This window comes from Macaca nemestrina, chromosome 18 (genome assembly GCF_043159975.1).
Source record: "Macaca nemestrina isolate mMacNem1 chromosome 18, mMacNem.hap1, whole genome shotgun sequence".
NCBI classification, from domain to species: Eukaryota; Metazoa; Chordata; class Mammalia; order Primates; family Cercopithecidae; genus Macaca; species Macaca nemestrina.
The window spans coordinates 1,521-27,500 of record NC_092142.1 but is presented as its reverse complement, the minus strand read 5'-3'; the positions used below and the strand labels follow the sequence as shown (position 1 = coordinate 27,500).

Sequence of the window (25,980 nt, the reverse complement as noted above, 5' to 3'; positions counted from 1 at the left end):
AGGTGTGAGTCACGGCGCCAAGACTCCTGGCCTAGTTTGGTAGTTTCTTTCACAGTCTGTTTTCAGAAGACCATTCCTGGGCCAAAAAACTCATCCACTTAAATCTTAATTCGTAATGCACTGCTCTCTTTCTAATCCCTCCACTCCAAGAAGGCTACCTCATCAGAAAGCCCTAAAGGCCGCAGAGGAAGGGTTCAGCATCACTTAGCATTTGGGACCTTCACAGCCAGCTGCAGGGACTTGGTGGGGCTCCCAGAGCTTTCCTCCCCCACCAGCTGAAACCCACCCTGCCACACCTGCCCAGAAATTGAGTTACTGACAATTCCTGTATCACAAAGGGAGAGCCCTTTACACGAGAAAGACAGAGATGGCGCTGATGAGGCCACGAGCTCCGCCTTCCTCTTCTCGGTCTGGGCCTGACTCCTGCCAGGCTTTCTAAGGGAACAGTGGTTCCTGTATCCCAAGGTTGTGCCCTGGGCACTCCAAGGGCACTGGACCTGTCCAGGCCTCCTTGGTGTAGAGGGATCTCTAGCCACTCTGGTGTGCCCCAGGCTCTCCATTCCGGAGACCAAAGGGCTTAGGGTAATCCCTGCCCCCGGCTCCATTCAATGGGCACCCTGGTGCGCTGCAAAGCCCCTGTGAGGTGAAACCCTAGGTCCCAGGGATCCAACAGACCGAGTCTCCCATTCCAGGATGGGAGTCCCCTTGACGCATTTTCACTCTTCTGGGGACCATGCGCTGCGGACCCTGGGTCCTGGGCTTTCTACGACCACCCCAGGGAGCACAGGGCTCTGGACAGCCCAGGTCTCAGCTCCGAGTGCGGGCAGGCCCCGGGGCCAGGAGCATCCTGAGTTTGCCCCACGGAGACCCTCACAAGAGCACCGAGCTCTCAATTCCAGGAACCCAGCGCTCCAGTCCTCCCATTCCCAGGGTCTCTGTGTACCGAGGCCTCCCTGCCCCGAGGTCTCCAGGCCCCTGCCGAGGACCTCAGCCGCGCTCCAGCCCCTGCTCACCATGACGCCAGCGGACAGGCCCAGCCGCGACTCCCGGACCAACGCGCCCGCCCCCCGGAAGCCACGCCGTTTCCCGGCAACCGCTGGGCGCTACCGCGAGAAGTCACCAGATCCTCGCGAGACTCCGCCGGGCCCCAGCCCTGCCAACCGCGGGAGTGCGTCCCTAGAGACGGGCGTCAGGAAGGAACCCGGTAGTGAAAGTTGGGAAGATCTCGCCGGCAGCCCAGAAGCCCAGAAGCCTTTCGCTGCAGGACATGTTTTGCTTATTGCTGGAACCTAAGCTCCGTGAGGAGAGAACCGTTCACTTCTGTCCTTCAGCGCCTAGAACAGCACAGAGCACGTGCTCAGTAAAGATGTGCGGAGTGGCTGGATGAGTGAATGAAGGACCGTTGAATAAATGGTCATCTGCCACCCAGGGCTCTGAAACATCACCCAAATGAGATTCAAATCTGGGCAAAGACTCCACCCGCTGGGATTCACTCACCCCACCCGCCCCGCTTTGAGGGGTCCTCCCAGCTGCTGCGCTGGTGGCTTTACACACACCTCAAAAACGTAGAAATAGGAAAGAAAAATAGGTTCCAGTTTAGTTCCAAATGTTTGAAATCAGGACGTATCCCTTTCACAAAAATAAACTGCTCTTCCTGAAAAGGCCTCCTCCCCAGTCCTCAGGGATGAAGAGAAACCAGAGACTTTCCGACAGGCCCTGCAGAAAACACACAGTTGTCACTTTCCTTTTCTAACTAATCTCTTGTTCTGAAGACTGCTAGGCATTTTACAATTTTTTTTTTTTTTCTTTTTTTTTTTTTTTGAGACGGAGTCTCGCTCTGTAGCCCAGGCTGGAGTGCAGTGGCCGGATCTCAGCTCACTGCAAGCTCCGCCTCCCGGGTTCACGCCATTCTCCGGCCTCAGCCTCCCGAGTAGCTGGGACTACAGGCGCCCGCCACCTCGCCCGGCTAGTTTTTTTTTTTGTATTTCTTAGTAGAGACGGGGTTTCACCGTGTTAGCCAGGATGGTCTCGATCTCCTGACCTCGTGATCCGCCCATCTCGGCCTCCCAAAGTGCTGGGATTACAGGCTTGAGCCACCGCGCCCGGCCGCATTTTACAATTTCTAAAGTGAACCTGCCATCCCTGAAACCACCCTGTTACCTACATACAACCATCTACGTCACCCAGATGGCTGAGTTTGTCATAAACAGGTGCTTCTTGCTTTTTTTCTTTTCTTTTCTTTTTTTTGGAGACAGGGTCTCCTTCTGTCGCCTAGGCTGTGATCACAACTCACTGCAGCCTCGACCTCCTGGACTCAAGCAATCCTCCCACCTCAGCCTCCTGAGAAGCTGGGACTACAGGTGTGAGACACCACACCCAGCTTTTTTAAATAAGTTTTTTATAGAGATGGGGTCATGCTTTATGGCCCAGAATGGTCTCAAACTCCTGGTCTCAAGCGATCCTCCTGCCTCAGCCTCCCAAAGTGCTGGGAGCACAACGTGAGCCCCACACCTGGCCGTAAGCTGTCATCTTTAACATCTTCTTAAAAAGTGGTCATCGGCCGGGCGCGGTGACTCAAGCCTGTAATCCCAGCACTTTGGGAGGCCGAGACGGGTGGATCACGAGGTCAGGAGATCGAGACCATCCTGGCTAACACAGTGAAACCCCGTCTCTACTTAAAAAAAAAAAAAAAACTAGCCAGGTGAGGTGGCGGGTGCCTGTAGTCCCAGCTACTCAGGAGGCTGAGGCAGGAGAATGGCGTGAACCCGGGAGGCGGAGCTTGCAGTGAGCTGAGATCCGGCCACTGCACTCCAGCCTGAGCGACAGAGCGAGACTCTGTCTCAAAAAAAAAAAAAAAAAAAAAAGTGGTCATCTACTTGGGAGGTTGAGGTGGGACGATCATTTGAGCCCTGGAGGTGGAGGTTGCAGTGAGCCAAGATCACACCACTGCACTCCAGCCTAGGTAACAGAGTGAGACCTGAGACCATGTCTCGAAAAAAAAAAAAAAGGTCTTGCAGCAGATCTTGTTCTCCTGTGTGTCTTGGATGAAGATTCCAGAATCTATGCTCATAGAAAGTTGTGCTGGGGGCAAAGGGTGAGAAATGAAAGGCTTGGTGGACTTAGGTCTTCCCGTCCAGCTCATGCTGCCACATGAGCTGGGCTTGCTCAGGCCTCGGGCACCCACACAGTGGTGGGAATCTGAGAACCACTGTGATGAGAGACTTCCTGCTTGCCCACCCGAGTCCTGATTGTTCTTGGAGAGGAGCAGCCAGTTGGAAGAACTACACTGGCTCAGCTTGTACAAAGCCGTGATTTATTTATAGTAAGCCCTGAGGCCTTGGTGAAGTCTGGCTGGTCACTGTGCCAGACTCCCTTGGCCTGAGGGGGCCTCCTCCCCCTGAGATAAGGTGGTCAGACGGTGACACTGGAGAGCACAGTGGGGGTAATTATTATTATTATTTAACACTTACTTCACAAAACCAATATGCTAGCAGCTTCATGCTGATTGGCTTTTTGCTTCAGAAGTCTGGATGAGAGTCCTGAATTAAATAGCTATATTAACAATAATTCCTTTCAGCAAAAAGGGCAAGAATACGAGGGTTAGCTCAGGATAGCCTAGACAGGGTATTCATTTTTCACAAGCGAAGAGCACAGCTTGGTCTGTCGGTATGAACTGCAGAGATGAATGAATCATTTAGGGAGTCCTGAATTGCAGCTCCCTGGGCTCCCGACAGGGCCCACTGCAACCTGTTCTTTTCATATTGAATTTGAGTTCAGATTTTTGGAAAAGAGCCTTTTCTTCACATATATGGCTTAAGATACTTTCATTCAGTGTCAAGCTGTGCAGCTCTGAGTTTCCTGAAAAATCCCAGAGCAAATGTTAATACAAACAAACCAACTGCCCTCTGTCTGACGTCTGATGCTTCCTGCCGCCCACTATCCACCAGGTAAACTGCCTCAGGCCACTGCGTCAACTCAGCGAAGGCCTGGATGTTGGGATAACAAGAGTGTTTATGAAGACTAGACTTTCTCTTTTCTTTTCTTTTTGAGACATACAATCATCGCTCACTGCAGCCTTGGACTCCTGGGCTCAAGCGATCCTCCCACCTCAGCCTCCAAGCCACTGTACCTGGCTTATGTTCTTATTTTTATTTTTTGAAGATATAGTGTCTTGCTTTGTTCCCCAGGCTGGTCTCAAACTCCTGGGCTCAAGCTATCCTCCCACCTTGGCCTCCCAAAGTGCTGGGATTACAGGCATGAGTCAATTCTCCAGCAAATGGACTTTCTTTGAGAGATAAATATTGAAGTATTTACAAATGCAGTGATCTAATGTGTATATAATTTGCTTCAAAATAACCCAGCAGTGGAGGGAAGTGAATGAGGACAGAGAAGCAACGGCACAGGCCAGGAGTTAGTAATCGCTGAATCTGGGCGGTAGGTACATGTGGGTCAGTTGTGCCATTCTCTCTACCTTTGGTGTTTGCTAATGTTATTAATAAAAAGTTAAAGACAAATAGACACTGTCCTCTGGAGTCAGACTGCCTATTTTTTTTTTTTGTTTGTTTTTGTTTTTTTGTTTTTTTGAGACGGAGTCTCGCTCTGTCGCCCAGGCTGGAGTGCAGTGGCCGGATCTCAGCTCACTGCAAGTTCCGCCTCCCGGGTTCACGCCATTCTCCTGCCTCAGCCTCCCGAGTAGCTGGGACTACAGGCGCCCGCCACCTCGCCCGGCTAATTTTTTGTATTTTTTAGTAGAGACGGGGTTTCACCGTGTTAGCCAGCATGGTCTCGATCTCCTGACCTCGTGATCCGCCCGTCTCGGCCTCCCAAAGTGCTGGGATTACAGGCTTGAGCCACCGCGCCCGGCCCAGACTGCCTATTGATTACCAGCAGGACAATCTTCGACAAGACCCCCTCTGTATCATTTATTCCTCTCTCAAATGGGAATCATTCACACACAATGATGACTGTTACAGTTACCACAGCTGCGTAACAAGCAACCCTACAACACAGCAGCTTAATCCAATGACATTTGTTCTGCTCATGAATCTGCAACTTGGCCATGACGAAGTGGGGACAGCTGGCCTCATCCCCACTCATCACCCCTCCCCAGGACAGCTCAAAGGCTCACTCGCTTCAGCAGCTGAGGCCAGCTGTTGGCGGGGAGCTCAGTGGGACCGCCAGCAGTAACACACACAGGTGTCCTCCCACGTGGCATGGGCTTCCTCACCACGTGGAGGAAGTTCTAGTTCCAGGAGGAACCTTCCCACAGAGCTGAATGCTTCTCAGGACCCAGCCTTGGGAGTCACATGACATCGCTTCTGCCACCCTTACTGGCCAGAGCAGTCCCAAGCCCCAATAATGTTTACGGAGAAGCAGCATGGGTGGGGGTGTCTTCATGGGAATAGAAGGTTCTGGAAGACACAGGGGATCAGAACTACTGCTGTGGTCATTTTGAGAAAAAACAACCTGCCACCCCAAACAATTCTGGGTGGTCTACGCCCATGCACTGTTCCCACTTCCCAGGGCAGCCACTAGCTTGCTCCACTGCCTCCCTGAGAGGCAAGGCTCTGCATCCCTCAGGGTGGCGAGGAGGCCAGTGGGTTATGAAATCATTTCAGAGGCTTTTAAACAGCAGTTTTTGTTTGTTGTAAACTAAAGAAACAGGGAAACTAAAAGCCTGCCCCACTGACTTCCAGACTCAAAGACATGCACTACCCCCGTAACCGGAGTAGGGGCAGGAGTCAGGCTGGGCGGGGCAGCCAGGGCCTTGAGGGCTGACTGTGGTTAGTGGAAGCTGAACGGACCACTGGCCTCTGAAACAGCCTTTCCTGCAATCTGGGCCGCTCAAGTCCATCTGTCAAGTTCATTGCCTTTTTCACTCCCAGCTGGGAACAAATTCTTCCTACCTGACACTTTGGTTTGGTTTGTTTTGTTTCAAGTGCAGAGCACCGGCCTGGAGTCAGAGCTTCTCAGCACCCGACTGCATCGTTGGACAGGTTACCTACGGTCTCTGTGCTTCACCTGAAAGGATACCTTCTTCTTAGGATCAGTGGGAGAAGCAAGGAGACACTGCACGAGAGCTCTGTGCGCTGAGAGAGTCGGCCCCACGCGGCGGGGGTTTGAGCGCCTGCTGGGAGGTGGGATTTCATCGAAACTGCCTGGGCACTCTCTGCAGCCCGGGCCCCGCCGCCCTCTCCTTGCCTCCCATCCCCCACCCCGCCCCTTCCAGCCTCCCGAGTACACGTCCTCGCCCCCGCCCACCCCCCGCGTTAATTCACCCCATCCAGTGCGCTCTGCGATTCTGTCATTACCCGCCCGAGTCAGGCCCCTCCTGTGCCCCTCGCCAGCCCCGAGGGGCGCCCGCACACAGTCGGCGCCCCACACGCACGCACCTGAAAGAGAACAAGAGGACGCAAGCGGGCGCGGCTGCCGAGTGAGTGCGCAGGAGCCCCGGACGCCCGGCCAGGGTCGGGAGGTCGCAGCGGGGTCCCGGTGGGGTCCGCGGCGGGGCGCGGCCCACGAGTGAAGGGTCGGCGGGGGAGGCGTCCGCGGGGCCGGGGGCCGGCAGGGGGCGCGCGCGGGCCGGGGCGGGGCCGCACCTGTCCTGCGGCTGGGGGGGCGCTGGGAGGGGGCCGGGGCCGGGGAGCAGCTGCGCGCCCCGCCCCGCGGGCTCCTCCCTGCCGCCGCGGCCCCCCGGTTGCTGCCCCGATGCGCTGCGCCCGGAGCCGGGGCCGAGTAGCTGCCGCAGCTGTTGGGGCGCCCGGGCCAGGCGACACCGCCGTCGCCGGTGCCCCTCCCAGACCCCGCCGGCCGCATGGAGCCCCCGGAGGGCGCCGGCCCCGGAGGTGAGTTCAGCCCCAGCCCCCGAGACCCCCGAGCAGCGCTTTCCCGCAGCGAGCCGCAGCCCCTCCCCCCAGGGCTCACCCTTCGCTGCTCCCGGGAGACCCCTTTGGCAACTCGGGGGCGTCCGGCGGACCAGGGGCACCTCCCGGGCGCGGTCCCCGCGCGGGGCTGGGGGCACACAGACCGAGTCTCCGCCCCCTTGTTCTCTGCGTTCCCGGCCCGGGAAGCCGTGCCGGGCACTCTCCTTGGTGGGCGGCCTGGAGTTTCGTCCTGAGCCCCCTCCCAGCAGAGTCAGCCGGTGACCCGGGGAGCGGGGGAGGGGCGTTCCGAGGCTGGAGTTTGGGGTCCCTGTCGGTGGGGCGTGGGGGCGACGCTGGTCGCTTGCAAGCGCGTCCGCTTTGTTCGCCCAGCCGTGAGTCCGGGGCGCGAGGGCCGTAGACCGTGGCAGGGATCCTGCCAGGGGCGAAGGGCTGAGATGCGTCTTGGTGGGGGCGTGGGGCATGCACGGGTGCGGCCTGCCCGGGTCTCCAGAGCTGCAAGCGTGGCTGGTCCGGGCGCGGCCCAGGCGCACGCTCACCGGGGAGGGTAGGTGCGCGTGGAGCGCTCCCTGCCCTGATGGTGGAGGCCCTACTGCAGGACCTTGGAGTTGGTAACGGGAAGAAAGCTCTCAGACTCTCCCCGCTTCCCAGAGCCTTTTCCAAAAGGGCTTTCGAGGTTCCATTGGCCTAGGTAGGAACTTGGATGCAAACTGCGGACACCTCCACCTGCCCAGCCAAGCCCACCACCTCCTGGTTTCCTAGAGGTCCCACTGCAGGGAGCCAGCAGGTACCTGAGGGCACAGGCCAGCCTGCCACTCTGTAACTACATGGGAACCTCTCAGTCCCCCAGCCACACACAGTGGCGTCCCCAGGAGGAGCAGGTCCACCCACCCTGTGTATCTGCAGTCCAAGGTGGAGGGACGAATGCCCCAGGGCTGGTGGATTTGGGTTTTGTTTTGTCATTTGTGGGAGGGATCAGATTTCTTTCTTAACACTGATAGTCTCAGTCCCCTGGGTCTTCCCAATAGCAGCTTTGTGGACATAGGAAGCCTGGAAGTTGAGAGTGAGGGCTTGGGGGTCTCAGACCTGTTTCCAGCTGTGAACTGTGGGCAGTCAGGCCCCTCTGAGCCTCAATTTCCATGTCTGTCAGTGGAGACAGCTCTGCTTCCCCTGCAGGGCTGTGGAAGCCCAAGGCATTTGGGAGTGGAGGTTAATCTCTTTTCCCTCCTCCTTTGGGAAAAAAGGAGGACTTCCCAGCAGCTTAAAAGGCAGAGAAAGCAGGTTCAGTTTCTGAGCCCATCACTTACTGGCTGGGGGCTTCAGATACCTGACTCAATCAGTGCACAGGTATCTACCTGCAGGTCACGGCTCTGCGCAGTACCCTCCCTGGGGTGGGGACTTAGTGGGAAGATAGGGCCCTGTCCTCTGAGGGCTCACACTCTTGACACCAATGCCTGTTTCCTTGTCTGCAAAGTGGCCAGTGATGCCTACTTTGTGGAACCTCATGAGATCACACGTTGGTGACTATAACTGTCATTACTTATCACTTACTTTTGAAAACCTTACAAAAGTAGAGAGAACAGCATGACAAAGGCCCATGTGTGATATCCCAGCCCCTAGGCCCACAGCCTCCTCTCCAGACTACCACCAACCTCCCTTCATTAGTGGTTTGAACCAAATCTAGACATATTATTTCACTGATAATCAGAAATATCTGCAAACTACGATTTTTATAAAACATTATTAAAACACTATTTTTGCACCTAAAGGAATTATTTCTTAATATGAAATGTAGAACACGGAGGTGCATGTGTGCACAGGAATGTGATGTGTGCCCTCGCTGAGGGCCCCACCTGGAAGCCAGGGCTGTAACCCACCCCAACTCAGTCTGCCCGAGGGACCACAGGGAGAACGAGAGGGATCCTCAGGAGGCTGAGAGTCTAGACAGGGCTACCCCAGCATCCCTGAAATGCTTTGGGGGTCCAAATCCAGAGAGGAAGGTGCTGGGGGATGGGCGGCAGGTGGCCCCTGCCTCTGCGACCATCTTGCCTTCCCTGCAGCCATTTAGTTTATGATATTCATTCATTCACTTCATTAGCTCATTCATCCATACAGTGGTGTGTGCCAAGTGCCTTCTAGATGCTCTGGGCAGGGCCCTGGGCACACAACAGGGAACAGGATTTGGGCCAAGTTTTCCAGTCGAGAATGTGCTGGAAAATAGGTCAGCAGCAGAGCACAGGGCATCAGCAATCAGCCCTCAGGGAAGCCTGGGGGCTGGGCTGAGGCACCCCAACTCCTGGCTCCCTCACTGGGATGCTGCTTTAGTGCCCACTCATCAGCCAGGGCACCAGCAACCCCTGCAGGGGGGTTGGGTCCCCCTTGATAGGGGCTGTACTGGGGTAAGGACCAGAACATTGTTGTGACCCCACACTCCGGGGTCCTTTCCGGGGCATCAGAAACACCTGCTTGCCTCTGCCCTGGCCCTGGAGACCCTGGGGGCTGCCAGCACCTGCCCCCATGCCTGCCTAGCATTGAGCCTCTGGTTCCCACCCTGGGAAAAGCAGCAGGTCTCACCGGTGAGAAATTTTCTTCTCCCCACAAGCTTGTTGAGAGGGTGTCAGACAGGCCTGGGTGATTCCTAGCACAGCTCCTTACTAACCGTGGGCTAGTGGGCTCCTTGATTCACCCTCATTTGTTCACTGCGCACCTACTGTGTGCTCGGTCCTAGGAATGCAGCCAGGAACTAGATACAAGCTGCTTGGAGCTGATGCTTCTCGCTCTACCCAGTCCCAGCCTGCTCTGGGGCTGAGCCTGGGGGTCTGGTGCGTGGCTGACTCACAATGTATGCGAGTATCAACTCCAGCCCAGATCAGCCTTTGTTTCCATTGAGGATTGTTTTTAAATTGAGATATTATTCACATATACAGTTCACCCTTTTGAAGTGTGCAACTCACTGTTTTAGTATATTCACAAAATTGTGAGGTCACCACCACTATCTAATTTTATAATATCTTCATTTCCCCCCCCAAAAAAAAACCCATACCCATTCTCCCCTTCTCCACTGCCCCCCACCCCCGCCGCCGCCTCTGACAATCACTGATCGGATTTCTATGCACTTGCCTATTCCGGACACTTCGTAAGAACGGTGTCATGCAGTATTAGTCCTTCTGGGCCTGGCTTTCACTCAAATGAGGTGATCAGGCTCATCCACGTGGTATCCTGTGTCGGTGCCGCAGTCCTTCTTGGGCTGAATCACATTTTGTTTATCCATTGAGCCACTGACATGCATTCAATTGCTTCCACTTTGGGCTCCTGCAAATCACGCTGTGGACATGCGTGTATAGCTGACTCATCAACAACATAAGGGTTAGGGGCGCCAACCTCCCTCAAAGTCTGAAATCCACATAGAACCTTTGACTCCCCAAAAACTTAACTGCTAATAGCCTGCTGTTGACCACAGCTTTACTGATATGGTTAACGAACACGTATTTGTATGCTGTGAGTATTACACGGTAGGTTCAGTCACTAGAGGAATCACGAGCATGCCTTACAGCAGCTGCACGCTCGTCATGCCAAGATCAATCTTGCCCCTCCTGGGTGCTCAGGTCTTGTGTGTCCCTGGCATCACATTCTTCTGGCCAAAAAATTAGTGTCCTGATGGGAAAAGCTGCATCTTCCAAATTTTCCTTCCCCAAAGCCTCAACACAGGCCAAGGCACCAGAGTTTACAGAATAAAGACCAGGCCACTGCCAAAGGGAGGTGGGGAAGGATCAGACTAGATACCTGGTGGCTTCAAATGCTTACAGGACTGAATCCCATCAATGCTGACACCATTAGCTACAGATGCGTTGCTGTCTCAGGAATGTAGAAATATGAAAAGATGCTTTTTTTTTTTTTTTGAGACAGAGTCTCGTTCTGTCACCCAGGCTGGAGTGCAGTGGCATGATCTCTGCTCACTGCAAACTCCGCCTCCTAGGTTCAAGTGAGTCTCCTGCCTCAGCCTCCTGAGTAGCTGGGACTACAGGCACGCACCACCACACCGGCTAATTTTTGTATTTTTAGTAGAGATGGGGTTTTGCCATGTTGGCCCAGACTGGTCTCGAACTCCTGGCCTCAAGTGATCCACCTGCCTTGGCCTCCCAAAGTGCTGGGATTACAGGCGTGAGCCACCGCGCCGGGCCGAAAAGATGCTTCAATTATGATATTCACTGTCAATTATGATATTCATTCCACACAGGGCTGCTGTGCCGCTCCACTGGGCTAGAGCTTTGTCCCAGAAGCTGTCTGTGGTCCCTTGGGACCCCAGGATCTATAATGAGGACTGCTGGCATTCCCATGCCCCTTCTCCAGTGTAAGATGGGGAAGGGGATTGCTGTTTGGTTGAGGTCCTGCTTGGGGTCCCTGTCCCAGCACAAGCAGAGGGCACCCAGCATACATGGAGGATGGTGGGAGCAGTGCCTGCAGACTTACCTCCCGCTGGACTGTGCCTTGCTGGCCTCATCGTAAAAATGCAGGTATTGGCAGGAGATCAAGACCAGCCTGGCCAACAGGATGAAACCCCGTCTCTACTAAAAATACAAAAATTGGCCGGGCGCAGTGGCTCACGCCTGTAATCCCAGCACTTTGGGAGGCCGAGGCGGGCGGATCACAAGGTCAGGAGATCGAGACCACGGTGAAACCCCGTCTCTACTAAAAAATACAAAAAAAAATTAGCCGGGCGCGGTTGTGGGCGCCTGTAGTCCCAGCTACTCGGGAGGCTGAGGCAGGAGAATGGCGTGAACCCGGGAGGCGGAGCTTGCAGTGAGCCGAGATCGCGCCACTGCACTCCAGTCTGGGCGACAGAGCGAGACTCCGTCTCAAAAAAAAAAAAAAAAAAAATTAGCCAGGCATGGTGGTGCACACTTGTAATCCCAGCTACTCGGGAGGCTGAGGCAAGTAAATCGCTTGAACCCAGGAAGTGGAGTTTGCAGCGAGCAGAGATTGCGCCATTGCCCTCCAGCCTGGCGCCAGAGTGAGACTCCACCTCAAAAAAAAAAAAAAATTCAGGTAGATGCTGTCCCACTCAGCTCAAACCCTTCAGCAGCTTCTTCCAGCTCACTCGGCGTAGAAACCAAAGTCCTGACAAGGTCCACACAACCTGCACACACCCACCCTTGCCCTGCCTCACAGCCCCCAGCTGTCCTCAAATGCACTCTGCTCAGGGCCCTTATGCATGTCCCCCCAGTATCACACGGCTCCCTCCCACCTGCAGGCTTCTCCTCCAAGTCTCGGTAGAGCACCCTCCCCAGACCCTCCCTAAAATGGGAGCACAGCCCCACACTGCTCCCTGCACTGACTGCCCCTCAGAAGGGCAGGAATCATCTAGTTTGTCTAGGCCATGTCCCCAGAACGGAGGGCGATTCAGAAGTCTTGGTTGGTGAATGAATGAGAGCCTTCGTCTGGATGATGGGCCCCGCCCAGTGAGAGGGGGGCTACAAGGGGAGACTCTACCTCTGTCCCACCTTCCTTCAGAGATCCACTTCCCCCAGGGTCAGGACCCAGGGAACCTAAGCCAGCAAGTGAGGGACTTTCTGCTCCCTCTGCTGGGCCCTGAACCAGGATCCCTGTCTCCCTTCCCCACGCCATGATCAGGAACAGGCTGACAGGTGATGGCTGAGAGCTCCAGCTGTGTCTGTGGCCAGCCCTGTGCTGCATGCTGGGGACAGATGCTGAGCTACTCTGTGCCTCAGCTTCTTCCTCTCAAGTACAAATCTCAGAGTCTTCCCCATGTTGCTGGGAGTTAGGGTGAGATGAGAATGGAGTTAGTCAATAAACACAGAATGCTGGGACTGTCCTAGAAAACCATAAGCCACTGCCTTTTTTTTTTTTTTTTTTTAAGGCAGGGTTTTGCTCTGTTGCTCAGGCTGGAATGCAGTGGCACGATCATAGCTCACTGCATTCTTGACCTCCTGGGTTTCAGGCGGTCCTCCTGCCTCAGCCTCCCGAGTAGCCGCCACACAGGTGTGTACCACCACACCCAGCAGTCATTATTAACCCAGAACCACCTGCCCCACCCTGCTTCTAAGGGTGCTGTCCCCACAGAGATTCTCTGCAGAACTGCTCTTGCCCCAGGTTTCCTTGATATCAGGGGGCTGCCAGAGAGGAGGGGATGGGAGGCCAGGGTGGATGATCGCTTGAACCCAGGAGTTCGAGATCAGCCTGGGCAATACGGCAAGACCCTGTCTCTACCAGAAAAAAATTTAATTAGCCAGGAGTGGTGGTCCTAGCTACTCAGAAGGCTGAGGTGGGAGGATCGCTTGAGCCGAAGAAGTTGAGGCTGCAGTGAGCTATGGTTTTACCACTGCACTCCAGCCTGGGCAACAGGGAGACCTTGTCTCTTAAAAAAGAGAGAGAGAGAGGCCAGGCGCGGTGGCTCAAGCCTATAATGCCAGCACTTTGGGAGGTTGAGGCAGGCAGATCACCTGGGGTCAGGAGTTTGAGACTAGCCTGACCAACATGGAGAAACCCCATCTCTACTAAAAATACAGAATTCGCTGGGCATGGTGGTGCATGCCTATAATCCCAGCTTCTCGGGAGGCTGAGGCAGGAGAATCGCTTGAACCCAGGAGGCAGAGGTTTCGGTGAGCCGAGATCGCGCCATTGCACTCCAGCCTGGACAAGAACAAAAATCCATCTCAAAAAAAAGAAAGAAAGAAAAAATAGGAGGGGGTGCCCCTCAGGACAGAAGGAGGGGCAGGGAGGGACAGAGGTGGAGCTGAGGGCTATTCCCCAGAGTCCTGCTCTGGGGTGAGGGTGCCCATGGGGGACATGCCTGGCCTATAAACCTGGGGAGGTAAGAGCCCCTGTAGCCTCCTCAGCTGGGGATCCTGAGAGCAGGGCCTCCTGGCCAGTGACTTACCCTGCACCTCGGTTCCCCACTCGTACCTGCTCTCAGGGCTCTGGATCAGCTGTGCCAGAGGGACAGCCCCTGCTCTGTCCTGGACCTGGCAGGTCTGAGGCCCCTGCTGCACCCTCAGGGCCAGCTGCAGCACCCTCCTGAGACTCAAGGCTGGGACAGAGCTACGCCCTCTGCAGCCATGGCCACCACTCTGAGTTGTGTGGAAGTGTTTTGGAACGGTGACCACAGCACCGTCCAGCGGGACATGAGCACACTGTGGGCAGGGACCTGGGGCTGCGGGCTACACTGTTTCTCCTTGAGGAAGGGCCCAAGGGCAGGCTGGGTCTCCCTCCCCTGGGCGCCCCCTCAGCGCTACGGACAGTGGTCAAGCAGCCTTCTTCCTGCTGATGTCCGGGAGGTCCCCCTGCTCACAGCCTTACAACAGAGTCCACATCTCATCCCCTGTCCCCTGTGCCCTCTGGGCAGGCAGGTATCCCTGCTGGACTTGGGGGTGGGCCAAGACACCAGTAACTTGACCCTTTAGGATGCTCAGAAACCTCATTCCAGATGCCAGTGGAGAGGTAGAAACCAGATTCTGCGAGCCCCATCCAGCCTGCCCAACCCCCAGGCCTGAAATGGGCCATGCGATGACACAGCACTCGGCTCCTCAGACAGGAGGCAGGTGGGCCACCGTCAGGCCACAGGGCTGCTGCCCAGGCAGAGCCTAACACTCGGCTCGCTGCCAGGTCACCTGCCTTCAGCCACACTGCCAAGTTCTTAAGCCAATGGGGACCTCCCAGCCCTGCACTGGTGCTCCTCACTCAGGAGGCCGGGCACCTGCGGACCTGCAGCTCCATTGGCTCCGCTGGGGAGAGGTGGGGGTGCGCTAGGACGGACGCTGCAGACCCACCAGGCTCACCTGGCAGTATCTAGGCTGCCAGCTAGTGCCATGGGGGAGGACAGGCCCACCCCTCCCAGGCAGCTGTTGGCACCGAATCCCAGCTGCTCCCCTCGGCTTCAAGCACATCCAGCTATGATCAGTGCTCACCACGGGGGGCTGCCAAAAATACCTCACAGGGTCCTCAGGGTGCTCCTGGCAGAAGCAGGAGGGCACCTGTCCATCTGACAAGCGTGTGCTGAGCACCCACTCAGGGGGGAAGTGCTGGTGTCCCCAGAAGGCCCCTGCCACGCAGGGTCCAGGAAGCAGCTGAGGGAAGGAGGGCCATCTGGAAACAGGTTCCTGCAGGGGCAATGGGTGGGGGCAAAAAGCAAGTGCTTTGTCTCTTCCCTAAGAGATGGACCTGCAGGGCCTAAGGCCAAAGGGGAGCATGCCCCCAGGGACAGGCCTGACTCTGGCTAACAGGACTCTCTGGCTGCCTGTGGCAAGTGAGGTGGCTGCTAGAATGATGTGGCCCTGGATGAGAGGGTGAGCAGCTGGGGAGGGCTGAGGGGATCTGTGGAGGGATGGACGTAAGAGTTGCCAATGTCTCTAGCTTTGGGTCAGCAGCCAAGGGGCCTCCTGCTCTCGTCTGACAAAACAATTGTTAAGTATAAAAAAGAAACAGTTGGGCCAGGCGCGGTGGCTCACGCCTATAATCCCAGCACTTTGGGAGGCCAAGGCGGGTGGATCACGAGTAAAAAAAAAAAAAAAAAAAAAAAAAAATAGCTGGGTATGGTGGTGCGCACCTGTAGTCTCAGCTATTCAGGAGGCTGAGGCAGGAGAATTGCTTGAACCTGTGAGGTGGAGATTGCGGTGAGCCGAGATCATGCCACTGCACTCCAGCCTGGTGACAGAGCAAGACTCTGTCTTAAAACAAACAAACAAACAAACAAAAAGGAACAGTTACGTTTGTGAAAAAATGAGGCCAGGCTCCGTGGCTCACACCTTGTAATCCTAGCACTTTGGGAGGCCAAGGCAGATGGGTCACCTGAGGTCAGAAGTCCAGCCTGGCCAATATGGTGAAACCCCGTCTCTACTAAAAATACAAAAATTAGCCGGGCATGGTGGTGCATGCCTGTAATCCCATCTACTCAGGGGGATGAGGCAGGAGAATCGCTCAAACCCAGGGGGCAGAGGTTGCAGTGAGCTGAGACTGAGCCACTGCACTCCAGCCTGGGTGACAGAGAGACTCCATCTCAAAAAAAAAAAAAAAAGGAAAAAACCTGGAAGAATATTTGCTCGACTGTGAGGCGTGGTTGGTGGCTAAGTGATCACAGAATGGCAGGCCTCCCTATTCCTCCTGGTTTCTAACTTTCATTTAATGAGAATGTGTTATTCTGAACTCAAATACAACATTGGTTTTTAAAAGGACAGTGGAGAGGGGCTGTTCTGGTTTGAAGGGGACCAAGAGGCTGGGCATGGAAACTCACGGATGATCCTTCAGGGGACCCTGGGCTGAGCCAGAACTCAGAGGCCAGGACAGCACTGGGATGAGCCACGCGGGCCCTGGTGGAACTTCCAGGCCTGCATGGTGCTGCTTTCACGGGTGCTTGAGTACCAAGGGTGATCTGGATCTCAGAGTCCTTGTTCACTAGGGGAGGCCGGGCCCAAGGGGAAGGGGCAGCCTCCTTGAAGCCCCCCAACCCCTTGTCTGGGGTCCAGGCATGAGGTCACAAGCCCAGCCATCCCATCACCTGCTGGTCACTGCCCAGAGTTTCAAAGGACTGGAGGTGCCAAGTCCTCACACCCAGCCCCGCGTTCTGGAGGGATGTGGGAGCCCTGTGGGTCTCAAGGTAACACCCTGTGTCTTTGGATGCAGAGATCGTTAAGGAGGCTGAGGTGCTGCAGGCTGCACTGGGCGTCCCAGCCCACGGGACAGGGGACAATGGCCACACGCCTGTGGAGGAGGAGGTGGGGGGCATCCCAATACCAGCACCGGGGCTCCTGCAGGTCACGGAGAGGAGGCGTAAGTACTGCTCCCTGCCCAGTGCACTCTATGAGGACCCCGTGAGCTCCCCCAGGAGACAAGGCAGCAGGGTCCACCTCCTGTCCAAACACTCCTGGGGGCTCTGGGTCCAGCGCTGTACGCTAGACTCTTGCAGCTTTGGTTCTCTGGGCCTCAGCTGCACCATCTGTCAAGTGAAAGCCTTCTAGTCATGAGTATACGCAACACCCATCAGATCCTGATGGTGCTGGGCTTTGCGGGAAGCTGTGGTTCACCCACGGCCTTGTGGGAGGACACAGCGCACACTCTCCTAGACCCCCAGGGCTCTAAGCAGCCTTGGGGGAGGGCCTGAGGGCTGACCGTACCCTCTCTGCCCTCAGAGCCTCTGAGCAGTGTCTCCTCTCTGGAGGTCCACTTCGACCTCCTGGACCTCACGGAGCTGACCGACATGTCCGACCAGGAGCTGGCCGAGGTCTTTGCTGACTCGGACGACGAGAACCTCCACACCGAGTCCCCAGCAGGTGAGGCCGGCATCGGGGCTGGGAGGGGTGCGCGGTGGGCTGAGGCCCCTGGGAAGTCCTGGGAGGGGTGCGTGTGTTTTAGCAAGAATCCGTCACCACTTCATTTCACCACGCTGCTATTTGCCCAACTTGAAGCAATTTCCCCATCACAGCTGCTTAAAACTTCACTTTTCAAGTGAACGACAGACAGAAGGCTAAAGCCACTGTCCCCTCAAAAGCAGAATTTAATGAACGTGAATTTTCATTATAAATTGGGCCAAGAATGAAAGGTGGGGGTGATCACCAGCCCGGGCCCCTCCTCAGCTCACTTAACTTCCTCTGATTCCCATGGAGTGTTGCCATTGGCCTGAAGGCAGCTCCGGTGTCCTCACTCTGCCTGCGAGCAGGGCTCCCGGCACGGCCACGTGCTCAGCTCCGGTGTCCTCACTCTGCCTGCGAGCAGGGCTCCCGGCACGGCCACGTGCTCAGCTCCGGTGTCCTCACTCTGCCTGCGAGCACGGCCCCCGGCACGGCCACGTGCTCAGCTCCGGTGTCCTCACTCTGCCTGCGAGCACGGCCCCCGGCACGGCCACGTGCTCAGCATGACCAGAGCACAGGACTCACCACTGAGGCTGTGACAGCGTGACCTTAGTCTCTTCTAACAATGGCCAGTGAAGGACACTGACGTGACCTGTGTGAACTTCAGTGATAACTGTGAGAGCATCAGGGCCGAGCCTTCCCTGCGTGGGACAGTTTGGCCCGGCCTCTGCTTCCCCACCCCCCAGGCCACTCAGGACCTCATTAAAAGGACCAGCCCCACTGTGAATCCTGCCAGCGGCCAGCTGCTCCCCTGGTTCCTGGAGGTGTCAGGAAGGGGTGTCGGCCTGTGTGTCCTGGGCTGCTGCAGCCCCAGGTGTCTGGGAGGGAATGGGGCCTGGTGAGTCAGCCCCCAGCTCACCTCCAGGACACGGCCATTGCCTGACCCTGGCCAGTTCCCACCATCTCCATGTTGGTGGCAACTCTTCCCATCCAGCCCATGAGCCCAGGCATGTGCTACTGTGGCTGGGGAGGTGGAGTGAGGGGCTCAGACTCCAGCCCACCGGAATCCCCAGCCCCACAGAGCCTGCACCACGGAGACACAAGGCCCATGATGGGGCAGAGGCTCCAAGAGGCCTGCAGGGCTCACGGGAGTGGTTGGCTGAGCTGGGACACCTGCCAGGGGGTGGTTTGGGGAGGCCCCACCAGGGTCACTTGACCACACAGGAGAGGCTCAGCCTGGGCTGTAGTGACTCTGGGGAGCAGTGCCCAGGCCCCACCCAGACCACAATGCCCACCACTCCGGTGGGGCCAGTGTGTGGTGGGGGCCTCCTGTTAGAGGTAGATGTGTGCATGCCAGGCGCAGGGGCCGGTGCAGAGCATTGGCAGGAGTGGCCCAGGAGGCCAGCGGGACCTGAAGCCCCTCCTGCATTCACCCAGGCCTCTCAGCCACGCTGAGTTGCCCTGCCCGCACCCCCCTAGGTTTGCACCCGCTGCTCCGGGCTGGCTGCCTGCGCTCCCCTTCCTGGACGAGGACAAGGGCTGAGCAGAACCGCGAGAAGCAGCCCCTAGGTGACCCTGAGCGGCAGGCCACAGTCCTGGACACGTTTCTCACTGTGGAGAGGCCCCAGGAGGACTAAGCCATCTCCGCCTGCCCTCCAGCTCCTGCAGGGCTGGAGTCAGAACATCACGATGGCAGATCTGGGCAGTCCTGACCCAGCAGACACACTTCGCACCCCCACGAGGCTCCAGCCGTCACCTCCTGACACACACCCTGGGGGCAGCCCCCTGCCAGCCCCAAGGCCTGCCTTGTCTGTTGGGCACAGGTCTTAGCCTCACGTGGAGACCAGCCGGCTTTCCTGGGGGACACATGGGGCCCCTGGATGCCTCTGGGAGACCCAGCACAAGCACAGCCCAGTGGCCTTATGTCCAGCTTGTTCCTGGGCCCTGAGTCAGGAAGACGCCACAGAGTCACTGCCGGAAACGTGGTGAGGAGTGGAGTGGCCCATGGCGACCCTGGGGTGAGGGGGACCCAGGCCTGTGACAGCCACTCCAGGAACTCCGGGGGCTGCTCCAACCTCCGCGCTTACCTGTGCTACCAAGCTCAGAAGCCAGAGGCAGGTTTGGTAGTGGCTAATGGGACAATGTGCTGTCCAGCAAAGCACATGGAGGAGCGGCCCCAAAATTCCCACCTTGATTTCCATCCTGCCCCTTCTTCTACTCCACGAGGCACTGTCTCACTAGGGTCCCCTCCCCAAGGCTCAGCTCTAAGACCTGCACCTGCTTCTCTTGGTCCCTGCGTGACAGGCAAGTCCATTCCCTCCTTAGCTCAGAACACCAAATATCACCAGACTGCCTCGGAAACTTGGTGACACCTCCTTGGAATGCTCTCGGGGAGGGGTTCACTGTCTCCCTGTCCTGCACCCACTATGAGGCCACATCCTCGTTTCTGCTCACATCCCATTGCCCGGTTACACGGCCTGCCCACAGCCCTTAAACTTGCTGGGAAGGTTTGGGGCCCATGGGACCCGTGGGTCTGTGTCCGGCAGCAGCAGAGGAGGCTGACAGGCCCTGCTCCCTCTGCTCTGGGGTGTCTGGGGGCCCAGCTCATGCCCTCCCAATGCTTATATGCTGAAGCTCACAGAACGGGCTTCCCGCCTGACAGCAAGTCAAAGAATGAGTTTAATACGAAAGTGTAAGCTTACTTTCCATCCGCAAGCCAACCTGCCCCAGCCCCATTTCCCATGAGCACACTTCTGGGGAAGGAAAACAGGCTCCTGGCCTTCACTGTCAGTAGAGCTTTGGAGATGCCCCAGGCATGCCTTGAGCTCCTTCTGTGTACGGCACTTTAGAGGCGGCACCTGCTCCCACTTCTGAGCCACCCGCTGCCTCTCAGCACTGCTGGTAAACCCAGTTCCTGCCTCGGCCAGGTCTCCTTCCCTGGTTTCCAGTCACAGAGAGCCAGGCAGCTTTCTCTTTCAGTCCCATAAAGGCAGCCTGTGTCCCTGGCCACACCTCCACCCGCCAGGTCTTCCTCCCCGTCTTCCATCCTTCCTGCTGAGCTTCCACAGAGCTCGTTTGCAACAGTGGGATTAAAGCATCACTGCGCATTCAAAGGCCTGGTTGCAGTCTCTTCCTTTCCAACACCAGAGTGCGTGAGGTGCCTGCTGAGGGGTGTGGGCTGAGCTGTCCTGGGCTCCATGCCCTGATCATTCTCCAGCTGCAGCAGCCCAAGGGCTCTGCTGTGCTCACTTGGGTCCCATTTGGGGGATGAGTGTCCTGGATTTCTAGTCCCAAAGTTACACAACAGAAGGAATCATTAAGGAAGTGAAAGTCCTGCCCCACGTGTTCGTAAAGGTGGCCCAGGCCAGGGGAGGGAGTCACTCCCCAGCAAAGGAGTCGCTCTCAACACATTCCTGTCCCAGACGCCACTGGCACTGGTCATGCGGAGGCACCAGATGCGGCCTAAACTCCTGTCCACTGTCACTACTCATGAAATGAGATAGCCACGGAGCCTGGCCAGGGCTGACCTCCCTTCTGCCAGACCCATGGGTCTGTGTTTCCGTGCTGGGCTCTGAGGGGAGAAGCCTGGGGCCTCCCACACATGAACATTCTCAGTCAGGTGTCCTACGACCATGGACCCAGAAAACGGCCTCTGTCTGATGTACCTCCTGGAAAGGGTGCACAGCTACCGGCAGCTACACGCAATCCACCCCATTCCACCTTCCCTTCTGGCAGAGGGAGGGAGGCAGGCAGGCTGAGAAATACAGGGGCTGAAGGCTCGTGTCCCCGCAGGGTGCACAGACCACCACAGCACAGACAGCAGCACCCGCAGGTGTCACTCTGGCCGATGGAGCTTCTCAGCAAAGGTGCAGCTGAGCTACCATCGACAGACTGATGAGGCAAACTGCAGGTCACGCCCAGGACGGGGGAAAAGGCCGTGGAAAATGGTGTCTGATTCAGGGGGTGAGACGACTCCTGATTGACATAAGGAACGGCTTGTGAAGGACACATGCAGGAAGGCTGAGGGGAAGGCGCGTGACAGCCCTGAAGAGGTGAGGGTGAAGGCAGGTGCCGAGCAGACAGGTCTGGAGGGAACAGCCCGGTAGGGGAGGCACAAGGATCCCACACCCAGATCATCGTGAAGGACCCCAGACACGTGCAGCCGGCTGGGAGGTGATGAAACGGACACCCAGGCTCTCCCAGGGGTGTTGGAGGGAACCACAGTGGGGCCGGAGCCATGAGCCCATGACCACCGTGCATCCTGGAGGCCACCAGATGCCACGATGTCACCGGGGCAGGGTGGGGTTGAGGAAGCACCCCCACCTCCATTTGAGGGACCTGAGACCAGGCCCCAACCGGACCCCAAGTGGCTCAGCTACTCTGGGTCTGGTGGAGGCCATGATGAAGGTTGAGTGCTGGAGAGTTGTTGAGTCCGATGACATGCATTTTACAAACGGCAAAAGTTGAACATGTTCACCCCCAGTTGGAAATTATATTTTTGAGGCTCTAAGGCCAACGTAACAAGCAGTTTATAAAATGTACTACAAAACCCCAGTGTCTGATCTGGCCTAGGTCGAGAGAGAGGCTGAGAACAACTAGTGCCCAGGGCAGCAAGCAGGGCCTCCTCCTCCAGCTGTTCACCCAGGACATCTGCAAAAGGGCGTCTTCCCCAGGTCCCATCCCAGGTGACCCACAAGCAGGGCCTCCTCCTACGACCGCTCGCCCAGGACATCTGCAAATGGGCATCCCCCAGGTCCCATCCCAGGTGACCTAGACACGCATCCCCCCCACCCCAAGGCATGGTTGAGGCTGACACTGCTGCTGACCCCAGTGAATCCCGGAGGTAGGTCACGTACTGGAGACAGCGCAAGGGGCATCCTCACCGAGTCCCACACACCCCAGGTAAGAAAAAGCAAAGCCTCCCTCAGTTCAAGGCACCAAAGGGCCTGGAGCTCAGAGCCCAGAAGGGGCCTCCCTAACAAAAATTAGGAGCTACCCAACCCCAGGAAAAGGGTTCATGAACAGGCACCAGGGTCAGAGGCAGCCGCGTGCTGAGGCTTCAGGACCACGGCCTCTCCACAAACACCCCTGAGCCGGCTGGGGCCCTGCAGAGCTTCCCTCTCCAGGACTCCAACCAAAAGGGATCACAGGAACCGAACCGATGACCCAGATACATCCTGCAGTGAGAGCACCTCCACCCAAGGACAGGGGCCAGGTTTTTTAAGCAACTCAAGTCCCTCATACTCGGAGCAGTGCTGCCACGGAGCCAAGGTGCAGGCGGGGGTGGGGGGTGCCCGGATGAGGAACCCAGGTTTGAGGCCCCACAGCTCCTCCTCCCGCCTCAGCCACGCACCTGTGGGTGGTGTGGACTTTCCTTTTTAATCCTTTTTAAGGACAGATCAACAGATCAGCTTCCACCAATCCAAACAGCTGCTTTAGAAACCTGACTCGGCCGGGCGCGGTGGCTCAAGCCTGTAATCCCAGCACTTTGGGAGGCCGAGACGGGCGGATCACGAGGCCAGGAGATCGAGAGACGATCCCGGCTAACACGGTGAAACCCCGTCTCTATTAAAAAATACAAAAAAACTAGCCGGGCGAGGTGGCGGGCGCCTGTAGTCCCAGCTACTCGGGAGGCTGAGGCAGGAGAACGGCGTAAACCCGGGAGGCGGAGCTTGCAGTGAGCTGAGATCCGGCCACTGCACTCCAGCCTGGGTGACAGAGCAAGACTCCGTCTCAAAAACAAAACAAAACAAAACAAAACAAAACAAACAAACAAAAAAAACTTAACTCACCCTTGATACCTGGCTGACGCTCTCCTTTTCTGAATTCCACCAAACTGTGAGGGTTTCTGTGCTGGGCCCAGGCTCCTCTGAGTGACTTTATGGCCACATCAACACGCCTCCACGGAAGGTGCCCCACCAAGTCCCTCTTGAAGCTACACTCATGCCAGCCTCAGCACCACAGGGGCCAGAGCCCTGGGGCCTCTCCCATCTAACCCTGGACCCGACTGTCCTCCAGCAGCAGGACCCAGGGACTCAGGGTACCCCCTCTGTCCACTCCCACTCCCTGCATGTGGGCTCAGAGCACCCTGATCTAAAACACCCGTTCACAGTTGTCACATTTTAATTTGTTTTGGGTGAGAGTCCACAGCTGCTTTGCAAAGGCCCCAGGTAAGTGGCAGTCACCTGAATTCCACCCAGCAGCAGGTGCAGGCACCGCCACAGGCTATGCAGGGCTCCCCTGCACAGGCTGCTCCATGTCCTCCTCCTCCTGTCCCCGGTTCCAACCCTTCAGCCCCTCGGGTAGGGACGTGTCCTCCTCCAGGCTGCCCATGCCTTCTACAAACTCCTCATACGTAGACTTCTCCGCAAAGGGCCGAGGGCCCAGCAGCTCCACCATGTCTGCCTTCTCCAGCACTTCCTTCTCCAGGAGCTGCTGGCCCACCTGGAAACAACGGCCCACCTGTCAGACAGCTCTGAGGACATGCTCACAGACCAAACCTAAGCAAGCTCGAGGATGGGTGTGGCCTGACCGTGACCCAACATGGGACCCACGACCGTCTGGGCAGAAGCCACACTCACCTTTTTTTTTTTTTTTTTGAGACGGAGTCTTGCTCTGTAGCCCGGGCTGGAGTGCGGTGGCCGGATCTCAGCTCACTGCAAGCTCCGCCTCCCGGGTTTAGGCCATTCTCCTGCCTCATCCTCCGGAGTAGCTGGGACTACAGGCGCCTGCCACCTCGCCCGGCTAGTTTTTTGTATTTTTAGTAGAGACGGGGTTTCACCGTGTTAGCCAGAATGGTCTCGATCTCCTGACCTCGTGATCCGCCCGTCTCGGCCTCCCAAAGTGCTGGGATTACAGGCTTGAGCCACTGCGCCCGGCCCACACTCACCTTCTCCACATGCTCCCGGCACTGTGTCAGCAGGTCCAGGGTGCGCTTGTAGGCAGCGCTGATGAGGCACCGGACCTCCTCGTCAATGAGCTGGGCGGTTGCCTCACTGTACGGCTTCTCCACTGGGGCCTCGCCTTGTCGGGGAAAGTCGAAGGACACCTGGCCCAGCTTCTCACTCATCCCAAACTGCACAATCTGCAAGTGCGGAACCCAGGATGAGCCTGTGCCCAACAAAGCCTCCTGCAGCCCGCGCTGGGGGACGCCCACCCTTACCTGGGCATACGCACTCTGGGTGACCTTCCTCAGGTCGTCCTGAGCCCCCGTAGTGATCTGCCCGAAGCACAGCTGCTCGGCCACCCGGCCCCCGAGCATCGTGCACATGCGGTCGAAGAGCTGCTCCCGGGTATAGAGGTGCTGCTCCCGGGGCAGGTACTGTGGCATAGCCGAGCCCCTTGCCCCGGGGGATGATGGACACCTGAGGACAGGACACATGCCCTCGTCACCCCAAACACTGTCCCCGCTTCCTCCAGGAGCCACCCTGGAGCGGCCAGGCCACCTGACCCTAGCTCTGACCACAGGTCCTTCTACTGGAACGTGAGAGAAGAGAGCCTGACCCAGGCCCCCCGTACACCATGGGGATGCCCCGAGAAGTGCACCCGCCTTTGGGGGCTTCACATGGAAACCACCTCTGCTCTGCCTGCCCTGCAGAGGCTCTGGAGGGGCCAATGGTGGAACCCAGAGCTCAGGAGTGAGGTGGGTTTAACACTGAGGCTGCCCCCTGGAGTCGCATGGCCGAGGCCCCATTTGGAACCCAGTGCTCTTCCTTCCTACCCCAAAGGGTTCTTCTGACAAATTCTAGAGCAGTATATTCCTTAAAAAGTTAAAGGGCCAACCCTTGAATGTCCCATGCCCACATGACCACAGGTTGGCACAGACATTCCAGGCCCCAGCCTGCCGGGCAGACTCACTCAGGGTGGGAAGACCAACCTTCAGCAGGGGGTCCACGTGCTCCAGGAACCAGGCCACCACCGCGTGTCCGGCCTCGTGGTAGGCCACAGTTGTCTTTTCACTAGGCTGCAGGACCTGGGTCTTCTTCTCAAGACCTACACATCACATTCCCAGGGGAGTGAGGCAGGGCAGGAGTAGGTGGCTGGAAATGAGGTCCCGCCCTCTGCGCCCAGCCGTGTCTGCAGCTACACCTGATCCCCAGGCTTGTCTATACCAGACAGCAGAGGCCAAGCCCCAGCTCCATGCTGCCTTCTGCTTTGCAGTGAAACCCACATCCCACACACCTCACACGAAGCCTTAAAACAGGCCCGTTTGAAGCCAATGGGAACAGCTGCATGTGAAACACAGAAAGGCACCATATCCTCTGGTTTGACTAAAAATGACAGCACAGCATGACAGGACAGAGAGGGATGATTTCAGTGCCCTAACAGCCCAGTGTACGGGCAGGTAACAGGACAAAGGAAAAGCACAGATGGCACAGCCAGCCCTCCTCAAACCCCTCTAATCACACCAGGACAGCCCTCAGGAGGCTTTGGTGGCAGCACACGGTGACCACACCTGGAATCCCAGAACTTTGGAGGCCAGGGTTGGAGAAACACTTGAACTCAGGAGATTGAGACCAGCCTGGGCTACATAGCAAGATCCCATCTCTATAAAAAAATTTTTTTAATTTTTTTTTTTTTTTTTGAGATGGAGTCTTGCTCTGTCGCCCAGGCTGGAGTGCAGTGGCCGGATCTCAGCTCACTGCAAGCTCCGCCTCCCGGGTTCAGGCCATTCTCCTGCCTCAGCCTCCTGTGTAGCTGGGACTACAGGCGCCCGCCACCTCGCCCGGCTAGTTTTTTGTATTTTTTTAGTAGAGACGGGGTTTCACCGTGTTCGCCAGGATGGTCTCAATCTCCTG

At 57.0% G+C, this 25,980-nt stretch overlaps 2 protein-coding genes and 1 pseudogene across 13 annotated transcripts in view; 1 reads left to right on the top strand and 2 right to left on the bottom strand.

Moving 5' to 3' along the window:
* LOC105488882 (growth arrest specific 8) overlaps positions 1–7,043 on the bottom strand; it is a 34,853-nt gene extending 27,810 nt beyond the window's left edge. For 5 of the 11 annotated variants that reach the window (XR_011616202.1, XR_011616201.1, XR_011616203.1 and 2 more), the window contains exon 1: positions 1,014–1,122. Coding sequence is in view for 2 of the 11 variants with exons in the window: in XM_071083707.1 (XP_070939808.1) it covers positions 1,014–1,016 (3 nt within the window). In the remaining 9 variants the exon portion in view is untranslated. Of the gene's footprint in view, positions 1–943; positions 963–1,013; positions 1,123–6,392; positions 6,529–6,924 lie in introns of those variants that run through there. The other 6 variants (XM_071083714.1, XM_071083718.1, XM_071083716.1 and 3 more) reach the window with 5 other exon arrangements.
* LOC105488883 (dysbindin domain containing 1) lies at positions 6,269–20,295 on the top strand. Of its 2 annotated transcripts, none has more exons than XM_071083719.1 (4): positions 6,269–6,433; positions 16,518–16,664; positions 17,024–17,164; positions 18,662–20,295. In XM_071083719.1, the coding sequence occupies exons 3-4, from the start codon at positions 17,092–17,094 to the stop codon at positions 18,817–18,819; spliced, it is 231 nt and encodes a 76-aa protein (XP_070939820.1). In that variant the 5' UTR covers positions 6,269–6,433; positions 16,518–16,664; positions 17,024–17,091; the 3' UTR covers positions 18,820–20,295. The 2 variants fall into 2 exon arrangements, with proteins under 2 accessions (XP_070939820.1, XP_011751698.2); XM_011753396.2 differs by lacking the exon at positions 6,269–6,433 and adding an exon at positions 6,656–6,845.
* A 2,992-nt stretch (positions 20,296–23,287) lies between these two features.
* Positions 23,288–25,780, bottom strand: LOC139359786 (mitochondrial inner membrane m-AAA protease component AFG3L1-like; annotated as a pseudogene).
* Between the last annotated feature and the right edge of the window lie 200 nt (positions 25,781–25,980).

Excerpts from the sequence above, each read along its gene's own strand:
- LOC105488883 (XM_011753396.2), top strand. The coding sequence starts at position 6,815 with ATGGAGCCCCCGGAGGGCGCCGGCCCCGGAG. Across the intron at positions 16,665-17,023 it reads GCAGGTCACGGAGAGGAGGC|AGCCTCTGAGCAGTGTCTCC; the intron begins GTAAGTACTGCT and ends CTCTGCCCTCAG. Across the intron at positions 17,165-18,661 it reads CCACACCGAGTCCCCAGCAG|GTTTGCACCCGCTGCTCCGG; the intron begins GTGAGGCCGGCA and ends GCACCCCCCTAG.